The sequence below is a fragment of the Anticarsia gemmatalis genome, chromosome 5 (assembly GCF_050436995.1).
Source record: "Anticarsia gemmatalis isolate Benzon Research Colony breed Stoneville strain chromosome 5, ilAntGemm2 primary, whole genome shotgun sequence".
Lineage (NCBI taxonomy): Eukaryota > Metazoa > Arthropoda > Insecta > Lepidoptera > Erebidae > Anticarsia > Anticarsia gemmatalis.
Window position 1 is genome coordinate 10,507,576 of NC_134749.1, and position 12,296 is coordinate 10,519,871.

Here is a 12,296-nt window from a genome sequence, read left to right on the forward strand (position 1 = left end):
TCATATCTTACTAACATTACACAGGTATTTAATATTACTGTAATTATGTTTATATGTTTGATTCACGTTCCTATTTAATATTTATTATTATTACAGGAAATCTACTACTGAAGACGACGCAGAGACAAGAGTATAGTAACACAAATAATAGTACAAGATTTCCAATGAATCTCAATTAGTTATAATTTAATTTTACACTTCGTAGTACGTTTTTTAATGATTAGTGTTAATTTACGCAAAGACTGTCGATCAATCAGTACCCACTGCCATAGTGTAGAATAATGAGTATTTATTTTGAATTTTTGTCTATGCTTTAAGTAGAAACTATAGTGGAACTGATGTAGAATTTTAATGTAATAATACTCATGATTTTTGGCGGGTTTAGCATTTTAAAAGTCTGCTCTTAGTTATAAAACATAGAAACAAATAGGTTTCTCCCTTAGTGTTAAAGTAACAAATAAAGAATTTGTGCAAACACATCTTTATAGCTCAGTATTGCTCAGTAACTGGGTGCAATGCTATAAATAAATATCTATGAACGGTCACATACCTCTATTTTACATAGACGTGTACATAGTATAAATCATTATGCAAACAAACTTGAAATACCAGAAAATATATTTAATAATATTATTTAATGGTGTGTTTGAATAGTGGAAATATGAATATCTAAAAATATGAAATACGAATCTACGGACGAAAGAATGACATCCAAAGTCAGTCATGTAAATAATAAAAGTTAGCTTGTGAGCAGGCGCTTACCGATATAAATTCCTAGGTTAGTTTTTTCAAAATAGTAATTGAAGCAAATCCAAAGGAATTTATCTCGGTGAAAAGTATTGGAGATAGATTAGTGCAAAATATGAATTACTATTATTTTTATATAAGAAAACCAAAACTATTGTTTGTAAACAGCATAATATTAGTAATATAATGTTTAAGAATGAATTGTAATTTCTTAGTGGTAAGTGTGAAAGTGGTGTGAGACCTTTATTTGACTTGTCAATGTTTTTTGAAAATTGGTATTTTAAAAATCCCTTTTCTGTTTTAAATTCGGATTGTTGTTTTTTGCTAAAAAAAATAAGTCAACGAGGATTGTAATTTTGAAATACGTTTGCAATTTCGAGTTTTGTATGTATATAGAGTGTTGTGTGCATTTCTAGCGTTTTAACGAAGAGTCCACCTATTTTGTAAATAAATAGATTTTTACACTTTTAGTAGTTAAATTAGGAACTACGGTAATAGTGGAATATTAAGTGAAAGCTTTATTTAGATATTCTCTAGTATCAGATTGCCATAATTAATATTTAATGAGTTCGTAGAATGCACTATGAATATGAACGAAGTTAATATTTTCCAAAATGCTACTGTTTGCTATTAAATAAATAAAGGCGTTTCTTCGTAACTTTCATTTTTAATTAAAAGTGGCATTATGTCTTTGATACTATTATTCCATTAATGTGGTAGTAATAAGAGTCTTGTCTGTTTATGTAAATTACCTACCTACTAACTTAAATATTTTGGTTTGGGTTCAGTGGACTACAAAAGTAGGTACATCAAAATTATGGTAGTCATACGTAGACAAAATAAACAGGAAAACTATCAGTAATAGCAACTTGTCTTTAGTTTTTAATACGTAAATCGTAATTACGTTCAATCTGTGGATTAGTCATTGGGAAAGTAATTCGCAGGTGTGACGTCACATTCCCGTTACATTCTAACATTCCGTTCTACATTCCATTAATTGCTCAAACATGTATTCTAATTAACATTTTATATTTCTTTACAATATATAACATTTGCCACTTTTATATGATAACTTTTGGCTCAATTTTAGTTCCCTTTATGATTTCACTTTCACCTTTTGTATGTAACCTTACAGGCAATGTTTATAAAATAGTGGTACAAAACCCTTTATTGTTTTATGATGAAATAAAATATTTTATTGCTAAATCTATTATTTGTTTTATTATCCTGTGTACAGTATTTTAGCCAATAATATGATTTAGGTATGAAAAAAATGTAAGACCACATTTGACGGCCACTGGATACTAACACCATAAGGGTAATGAGGTAGGTATGCCTCGTATGAACGGAAATTACGGAAATTTTCTTAGGTTCATATTTAAGCTTAACTTAGCCCTAAATAGCGGCGTTGATTACATGATTATAGAGAAAATAGTGTCAATTCGTAAAAACTTACGCAGACGTTCCTATTCACTGACATCTAAATCAGACAAAATTCTGTACCTAATCATCTACTATAAACCAAGCACACCAAAATATTTGAAAACATAATGTCCAGTCCAGAACTGACAATCGCCTTTTTTCTTGAAGAGAGCATTCAATAAAATTCTTAACTTAATTTGTGTTGCCAGAGATGAAAATGAATGAATAAAAATAGAGAGAGAGTATCTCCCATGGTATCTCCAGATAAGAGATATCAGTCTTGATAAAGCAGTGGACACAACTTGGTATCACACATGATTACATTACTGTACCCACCTAGTTCACGGTCATACGTACTGGATAACCAGACCATGAAGTGGCACTTTCACCATTGAGAGAATGATTATCAGGAGCTATTTTCTATAATGCTGCATCCCTATACTTAAATTTCCTAAAAAATAATTACAAATTTTATTATAAAGCAGCGCCGGCTAAGTATCTGCTATTTTACTGATACTGTTTGATTGCTAAAATTTTACATTACAAAATAAATTTGCTAAAATTGGCCATTGACTACTGATCCCGGTTCGATTTCCGGGTAGGCAGCCGCATTTATATAATATATAGCTATATAGCTATAATGACATAGGTACATATCTATGTTTATGGTAGTATGAAATCTAAGAAATAAAAGAACACTAACTTTTTATCTATTTATTCATCAACATACATAATATCTACATTTGCACAAATAAAATATATTTAACTTAGAATTACATCAGTGAAAGGTTCTTAAAACTGATATAATACTTTCTCGATCGATTTGTTCCGAAATGTGAACACTGCTTATTTAAATTGATAGACTTTCGATTTGATATACTTACCGACGATCTATGGCATTCACATCAACACCTATATTTAAGTTTATGCAGATATGAATTTACAAATACAATAAATTAGTAAGGGAAGCAAACTAATATTTACAATTGGAAGTATAGCTTTACTTTTTGTATAGTTAAAAAATGGGGTAACAGTGCTTTATACCAGAGAACATCAACAATTTAGATATTTTCCAAAGAGACACAGACAATCCTAATAGTTATAACAAAATTTAAATTCATTAGCTAATTATGATATCATATATTTCAATAACAATGTTACAACTTACTATTAAACTTTGTGCTCTGATATTTGAAATTAAAGGGCACCATTAATGTTGGTATACAATAACATCAATGTAGCCCAGGTATAGGTCTGTGTCCAGTGAAAAATAGCTTATCACGCCAAATACTAAGTTTATGTACATTTATAATTTATTACTATGTATAACATGGGATACAGACTGACCAATCAAAGCTTTTACAAAACTTGAAATAAGGTTTTATGGAATGTATAAGCCTTAATAAGTGACTAGGTATTGCATTGGACATCGTCAAGGCGGGCGACATATTAGGCCATGGAAACTTTAAATAATACCTAGTCAATCCAACATTAGAACACTGTTATGGTAAAAACAACACAATCTCGATTGGTTACTAAAAAAGATGTCAATAAAATACTGCAATACAATCCAAACCTCTTTGCTCAAATATCTGTGATCTTAGCACAAAATGCCTTAAGTTTATAACAAATGTCTTGAACATACAGTTGTAAGGTCAAAAAGTTTAATATACTAATATACTATGTGGTGCTAAGACCAGATATTTTGGTAAAATTAATAAGATTTAAAAATAATTTACATTATAATAAACACAACAGAGTGTAGGCAGGATATACACAATATGGACACGGCAATGGTTTAACTTGAAGCTTCTTCAGTGATAAATAAGTATTAGTTTGGGCACTGGATACTCTGATTGTCAAGTCTAGGTCAAAGCTGGTAACATCCAGTGCTGTTGTACACTGAAAATAAAAAAAACTCTAATTAGCTTTTTAATTTATTTTTAATTCAATATAACATTCATAACAATTATGGTTACATTATGTCACATTACATTTAGGAAAATAGATAAGATTTTGTTGAAAATAAATATTATAATGTCATAACCAAAGACGCTTAGAATTTGCAAGCACAAGATCATGTGATAAGGCACAGATTGTCAAAACTATTTTAGTAATACTATTGAACATTTATATGCTATCATAAAAACACTAGACACCAATTTAGGCAGCAATAAGTACATTAAGAGTAAGCCAATACATCAATACAAGTATGAGTATATCATAAAATACACTAATTTAAAATCAGAAATGAGTACTGTCATGTTTTACAAATTACGACCAGTATATGTTATAAATTGAGTCACATCCTTACAATAATTACATGAATCACATTAAAATTTCAATAATTCCAATATTCATTATATCATAAATAGTTTATCACACAAACATGTAAGAAGAAACTAACTCAAAGCTTTCAAACATTAGTCTCAATATAATATCTGGCAAATGACAAAATTTTTAAATGCAATAATGAAATTGATACTTACACTTAGATTCAAGTTTTAATTTACTCTTAAATTACTGGTTGCCCATTTTGACCTTTGATGTCATGTAGATACCGACAATCAGACCAAAGAGACCAATAGCTGATCCGAAAATCTCCACAATCAGAATCTTGACGAAGAGTGCAGCATTGGCCGCGTCAGCCAGGGCAGCTCCAGAGCCCACGATGCCGACAGCAATACCACAGAACAAGTTAACGAGACCCACGGCGAGTCCAGCACCGAACATCACATAACCAGCCATCCAGTTCTGTTGCTTGATGCTCTCGTCAACCAGGGGCTCTGTGTACTTCTCTAACATTCCAGACAACACGATGGCAGTGATCAACCCGTAGATGGCGACGGCTTCGCAGAAGATGACGGAGATCAAATTCTTGGTCTTGATTCGGGGCGCTTTGACACCTCCTCCGACTATGCTCACACCGGTGGTGTGGATGCCCATAGCAGCGCCCACTACTGATAGGGCCACGGCGAATGCTATTCCCAACGTCGCCCACATGTAGGGAGACGTATGTTCCAGGAACCATCCAAAGCTTATTTGCTCACCCTTTCCTTGGAGGAGATAGAACATAGAACATATTGGGATCACGATCACCACCAGCAGCAACAACAGGTAAGTTAGGAAGTACCTCATCTTGAGATATTATTTGAGCAAATTGGAGCTGTTTTACCCGATTTTCCCGAAAGGGACGGCCTTTTTTCGCCCAATTTTTGCCTTGACAGAAAACTCAAATACGAAGAGGTCTTGTGATCACAAGAAACCAAAGACAATAAAAATGTTGCCTGCGTTAAATTCAACTCTTGTGACCTCATTGAAACGAAAATTGGTTATGAAATATTTCATAAAAATACTCTCAAAATAAAATAAACTAGACCAAATTTAACGAAAAAATGTTTATATACTCCTACAACCCAAATAGGATATTGAAATTTGCAAATAAGTAAGTACATTTAATTGCCAGCACTATAAATGGAATTCGATCACAGATTGTAAATTGCAATCACGCAAGGAAGTTTTGGACTTTATGGTTCAATTATTAATTCAAAATAAATATTTACGATCAAGATCAAACTAATAATTCTGTACGAAAAAGTATGATAATAAGTAAATCTTCGAAATTAATACAAATAATTTGAGTCGTTATGAAAATCATAATAAATGTCTAATGTAACCAGCTAAGCTGTGCACCAACAATTGCTACAGCTGACAGGTTGACAGTACGACTACAGTACTACACCAATGTTTATAATCTATTCCTCCAGTTTTAGTTGTGTGTTTTGAGGAGGAGTCAAACTTTGTTCCTACCATTTTCCCAATGTGTTGAGTATTTTATTTTGCAAAATGTGATCCCCCTTTGGTTGATTCGTATTAGCTTGAGTAAGTTGGGTATGAGTTACGCTGCTATGAGAAGATGGTGCAGTGAACTAACTATGAAGCCCATGAAAACATTACATAAAGATGTTGTCAGCTTACGCCAGGTTTATCGTCCGCCACTCCTACCTTGTTCTTTTTACTGTAACTGTGATCTGTACAACTCTTACTGTGATTCCACTGGTGTGCCATAATTTACCGTCATTTTCTGATCCTATAGTGGGATTTGAAACGCGTGGTACGACTTTAGCACATCGTTTCATTGCGTGGGAAAATCTCATCGAAGAGACGAGACCTTCTCGTAGACTCGCAGTCAACCCTAAAGAAATCGAAGATCAAATTCGCATGAATCAAACGTACCATAACAGAACAAGGCAGGACAGACCGAGATCAGGCCGCGGCCGCTCCAAAAACAAGGAGCGCAATAAAAAAAAGAAAATAAACTACAACAACACTATATTCGAAAAATCCTGGTTAGCATCTGAATCAAACATATCTAATGGACATGTCCATTGGGGATTTGGGAAAAATAAAACATTTGAAGATGAAAACACAGTATTCCTCAAAGACCACACTAGGAAACAATGGGTATCCATAAAAGAAATGCAGCGGAAACCAGATATACCTATTCATCACAACTTTGCCTCAGGGACATGTGGACCACCCATATCAGAATATGCTCATCTAGTTATCAAAAATACTGACAACTCATCATTACTTACATTCGAAAATGTACAAAAAATGTGTAGGTATCAATCTACACTTGTGGAATTAGGAGGTGCTGAATATTACAAAATGTGCCAAAGAGCCACACATTCAGAAGAACTTTGTTGTCCAGTGTGGAGTGTGCCAAATTATATAGCTTTAATATCTAACAAGAATACATGCGAAAATCTCAGCAAACAAGATGTAGACAACGCAGTGATTTTATTGAAGAAGTGTGCTGGCTACTTTCATAACTTTACCTTAATGGCATCTTGCGACTTAGACCGATGCAAGGTCCCTAAGTATTGTTCTCAACATGATGCAATATATAATTTATTATTTTATTTGATAGATTCTGAGGCATTCTCCCCTTCAGATTTGTCCCAGACGCATGTGAATACTGTGATGTTGTTCTTGCCCTTACCCCGCAGCAGTACTGTCCTTCCATATTACAAATTATTGCAAAGTTCAAATTTATCTTATGATACACTTGTTATACCGGCCATGGACTTTGGACTGAGGAATGCACTTTTTGATCTCTGGGTAATACAAGATACCTGGTTGATAGGTTTAGGTGGAGTGTTTGTGTTTATGTGTGTGTGGGTGTACACTAATTCTCTCATTCTCACTGTGCTGTTATTCACAGCTGTAACATATTCACTCGGTATAGCATACTTCTTGTATGTGTATGTGTTCAATTTGGAATTTTTTCCCTTTATGAATTTATTAGTAATAGTTGTTGTCATAGGTATTGGTGCCGATGATGCATTTATCTATGTCAAGGTTTGGAAGATGATCAGTAAACAATTGATCAAGGACAATGTTGTCAGTCAAGACAATGGTCTCAGTGATATTAAGAATGTGTCCAGTGCTGGGGAAACTATCCTTATTCAGATTCTTGAAGAAACCATGAAACATTCTATAGTGACAATGTTCATCACTACCTTGACAACCGCTGTTGCATTTTATGCTTCTTATGTGAGCTACATTCCAGCGATAAATTGTTTTAGTGTCTTTGCAGGCACAGCTGTTCTAGTCAACTTTTTTCTAATGATTAGTTGGTTGCCCGTGTCAGTATTTATCATAGATGTTAAATTACGTACGAGTCGGAGGAAATTTTTAGATGTAATACATAAGAGTATTAATGAATTTTGGGATGATATCAGAGTAATATTGAATAGATTTATTATAACATGTGTGACAAGGTTGCACATAATGTTTGTTATGGTATTGGGTGCTATTGGAATTGCCAGTATTATTGTAGTTTTCTACTCCCCAGGGCTACAGCTGCCAGATTCCAAGCAGTTTCAGCTTTTTCAAACCTCCCACCCTTTTGAACAATATGATATTGTGTATAGAGGCAAGTTCCTATTTGAAAGGTTTGGCAAAGATATTGGAACAGGTAGCAGAATGCCTCTGAGATGGGTATGGGGAGTAAAAGCTATAGACAACGGGAATCACATGAACCCAGCTTCAAAAGGTCACTTAGTTTTTGATGAAGAGTTTACTATATCAGATCCTAACTCCCAAATATGGTTATCAGGCTTTTGTGCAAGAATCAAAGCTCAGCCATTTTTCCAGCAGACATTAGGTCCTTTGTTGCCAAACTGTTTTATCGAGAGCTTCAAAATGTATATGAGTAGACGATGTGTCGATCATATCGACAAAATTAACAGAACTCCTTGCTGTGAATCATCCAAATTTCCCTACAAAAAAGAAGTATTTGAATTTTGTATTATAAAAGCTATTGAGTCCCTGTATCAAACGCCACGTGAATTGTTTATGCCCGGCGTAGCAGGGCCTAAATTCCTTCGAAGCGCCACACCACCGACCGTGTCAGTTATTGTAGTAGAATTTGAAAGTGTCGTGCCCTATTCTATGTCGTATACAGCTATGGACAAATTCTTCGTTCAAGTAGAAAATTGGACGCAGCATGAATTAAAAACTGCTCCGCCAGGTATGCAGTATGGATGGTTTTTGTCGGATTTACAATTTTATGATCTACAAAAAACGTTAGCTAGTGGAACTGTGATGGCTTTAGTGCTATCGGCTAGTTTAGGTTTTATAGTTCTTATACCGGCTACACTGAGTGTCGTTGTTAGTATTTGTGCATTGGCAGCAATGATATTTTCTGCAACTGTTACTATTGCTATTCTAGTGTTGTGTGACTGGAAGCTTAATATTTTAGAGAGTGTAGCAATATCGACGTCGGCCGGATTAGCTGTGGATTTTAGTCTTCACTATGCTCTCAGTTATACGAACGCTAACGGTGCGAAATCTGCGAGAGTAAAGTATGCGTTGTCAGCATCTGCAGGACCTACCGCTGCAGCTGCGTTGACTACTGGCTTTGCCGGAATCTTTTTATTGCGCTCAAATCTTCTACCTTACTCCCAAATAGGTTCATTTCTTGCTCTCATAATGGTAGTTAGCTGGACGTACGCGACATTCTTCTTGTGTTCTTTACTTGACATAGTTGGGAGTAGTTCGACAAAAGAATCTCCTCAAGAAGAACGGAAATCTATTTCTCGCGTTAGTTCTGTAAGCTCGAGGGTACCTAATTTAGAGAGCCACGAGCTTGAACACCTCGCTGATAGCAACCGGACGAATCTCACTCAGTCTCACAGCCCCTCTAACGTAAGCGCAACTACAGTCGTTTTACACGACGATTACGATAACCCACACAATAAAGTTGTTAAGAAGTCTAGTGATACGAGTAATAATATAGTTTCTGAAAATGACTGAATGTTTAGAGCTAATATAGTTAGGTAACTTAACTAAGGCATCTTTGGAAGTATTTTTTATGATAGCAGTATTATTTTTGACTTTTTATTTAATTTAATAAACGCTATTTCCGTTTATTTATTGTAGTTTTGTCTTTGTAAATACTCGTGACTAATCTGATGTAAAATCAATTTGTAGGAATGATTGATGTGACAATAATTATCACATAAATATTCACATGGGACAATATAAGATCTTAACGAGCTTAGCTTATGCGTTTCTTTGCTTGATATTATGATGTTTAGTTCCGTTGTACTCACGTGAAATAACTAATAAGTATTTTTTATTATGATCTGATGTACTTACTTAATGTTAGATTTTACAATTCTATATAAGTATAGATATTTCAATGTTACTTTGCACTGTTATTTCATTGATGTATTCGTGTTTATGCTAATAAGTATTAAATAATGTCAATTCAGTCACAATGAAGTTGTTACGAATATATATAGTACTTTGCTCACATTTTTATGTCCATTTGTATGCAAAACTTTTGACAATGTAAATGTTTTGTACGCTAAACATGATCTGTAAAACAAGAATCTTATAGACATTAATCTTAATGAAAAATTGTGATTTAGCTGAATCTCAGAGTGTTGCATATGAAAACATTTAATTATTCTTCTTGTCTCTTGTGTACTTAAGTAATATACGTACGAGTACATACGTAAGTGTCCAAGTGTTAACACTTGCGTAATAACTCGTGAAGTACTTATTTTGTATAGCGCACGTGTACTTACAGATTGCGATATTTTTTAAATAAATTTACGCAATCAAATATATTATGGCAAGCCATTGTAATTAAATTAAGATGAAGCCTATAAAAATAGACTTGCACAAAATTCGTACAACAAAGAAATAATGAAATATTTTTGTTACAAAAATGTTGTGCCATTTCATAGTTGTTTAGATATAATGCCATGTTATGAATATCAAATATACAGTAATTATTATTGACTATATCTATTTCATGAAGTTTGATTTGTCTTTGACGTGAAAATTTTTAAGTATTCAGATGTATCGGATGTTGACTTACTGTATTATTCTTAGTGTAGATTATAGAACTTGTTTCTTGGTAGTCTACCTGAGGTAGCTACAGACTTAATCGTATCATTATAATTGTATAAGAGACGAAATAAAATGTTAATTTTTGTAAACACTCACTTTTAATTACTAACCCTATCACCCTAATTCAGTGTCTGATTTACCATACCGCTAGCTTAAATCTTGCGTTGGCATAACTGAAATGAAGAACCGGAATAGTATTTTTTCTTTTGTACAAAATCAAATATTACGACGAGACATTGAAAATACGTGTTTAACTATTTGGAATTATTTGACTGACGCACTTAAAATATTTTTTGTTCTTGTACCTAGGAAACGTGCCTATTTAGCGAACGAGATAAGTAATCTATACTAATATTTATTAAGTTGAAGAGTTTGTTTGTTTCTTTGAACGCGCTAATCTTAGGAACTGCTGGTGCGATTTGAAAAATTATTTCAGTGTTAAATAGCCCAATCATCGAGGAAGGCTTTAGGCTATATATCATCAAGCTACAACCAATAGGAGCAGAGTACCAGTAAAAAATGTTACAAAAACGGGGAAAATTTTGACCCATTCTCTCATATGTGACGCAAGCAAAGTTGCGCAGGTCAGCTGGTCATACTTAAAAACGACCACCATTCAAGAGCTATTGATAATATACACTAAACCAATATATTAGAGTAGTAACGTATAGGCTTTAAATCAAACAACCAGATAAATTACATTCAGTTTAAAACATGAATCGTGCGGGATTTGCCTATTATTTTATGTAAAAAAAAGACACCAGGAACAAGCTTCTAGATTTTGGGATCTCCCAGGGACTTATTCTTGGACCACATTGATTTCTTTACTGTTCTTGTTCTAAAGATAGATCCACATTCCACGGATAGAATATTGACCGATGAAATTTGCGCTCCACAAATCAAGTAGGTAGTACCTAGCTAGATACTAACACTTTTCCTATGTGACTCAGTTGATGTTGCAATATAATAAAACCATAGCGTATTATTATGTAGGTAGCAAATAAGTTTGTAGAGATCGTACCAAATTGATTCATTCGGTTTTTGCAATTCTGCCCACCCCCATGGGAAAGACACGTGATATATTTTATGTAATCAACGTAGTAATTAAGAAAGGTAGGTACATAAGGACTTACTTAACTTTCATAAATTTTTAATTTATAAAACTGATTTTTGTGCTATTTACCTCTTTGACTCTGGGACTTAATATTTATAAAACTTAGTGCCTCTGAGGTACCTTTACTTTAATTGACAAAAAAATATGTTTTCTTGATATAGTGTCTGTCAGCAGATAGGTAATGCTCAGTTGAATTATGATCCAGTCCACAAGTAGCGTAGGTGTTAAAAGCATTCAAAAGTTTGAGATAAATATCTTAGCTCTATTTTTATATATCTGTTTTTTTTTAGGAGTGAACAACGTGATATTTTCTTATCTATATCTAAACAATTTTCTTTTATAAAAAAAAGGGTGCAAAATTATAGAAGAATAGGTGCACTAAACGTATAACATTTTTATGAGTAAAAAACACAACAAATGTGGTGAAACAAAACGTGCTATCAATTTGACATATTTGACAAAACATTTTTGTGTACATTTTTGAGCTTTAAATGGCGTTCTTTCTCTGTTTGGCAGCAGGAAACTGCATCGTTGCCTCTTTGTTTTTCCTAGTAAATATCTGTCAAACACATCTGTCAGCTGA

The 12,296-nt window shown here is 33.5% G+C and overlaps 3 protein-coding genes across 7 annotated transcripts in view; 2 read left to right on the top strand and 1 right to left on the bottom strand.

Moving 5' to 3' along the window:
* The window catches only part of stan (Protocadherin-like wing polarity protein stan), a 203,474-nt gene extending 201,517 nt beyond the window's left edge, over positions 1-1,957 (top strand). For all 5 annotated transcript variants that reach the window (XR_012959493.1, XR_012959494.1, XM_076114743.1 and 2 more), the window contains one exon: positions 97-1,957. Coding sequence is in view for 3 of the 5 variants with exons in the window: in XM_076114743.1 (XP_075970858.1) it covers positions 97-136 (40 nt within the window). In the remaining 2 variants the exon portion in view is untranslated. The remainder of the gene's footprint in view (positions 1-96) is intronic.
* A 911-nt stretch (positions 1,958-2,868) lies between these two features.
* Positions 2,869-5,443, bottom strand: VhaPPA1-1 (Vacuolar H[+] ATPase PPA1 subunit 1). Its single transcript, XM_076114751.1, has 2 exons — positions 4,659-5,443; positions 2,869-4,071 (listed from the first exon to the last, which is right to left on the bottom strand). Exon 1 carries the CDS (start codon positions 5,305-5,307, stop codon positions 4,690-4,692), a length of 618 nt encoding a protein of 205 aa, XP_075970866.1. The 5' UTR covers positions 5,308-5,443; the 3' UTR covers positions 2,869-4,071; positions 4,659-4,689.
* Positions 5,444-5,912: 469 nt separating this feature from the next.
* Positions 5,913-10,682, top strand: disp (RND transporter family member dispatched). Its single transcript, XM_076114753.1, has one exon. It carries the CDS (start codon positions 6,133-6,135, stop codon positions 9,490-9,492), a length of 3,360 nt encoding a protein of 1,119 aa, XP_075970868.1. The 5' UTR covers positions 5,913-6,132; the 3' UTR covers positions 9,493-10,682.
* The last annotated feature ends 1,614 nt before the right edge of the window (positions 10,683-12,296 follow it).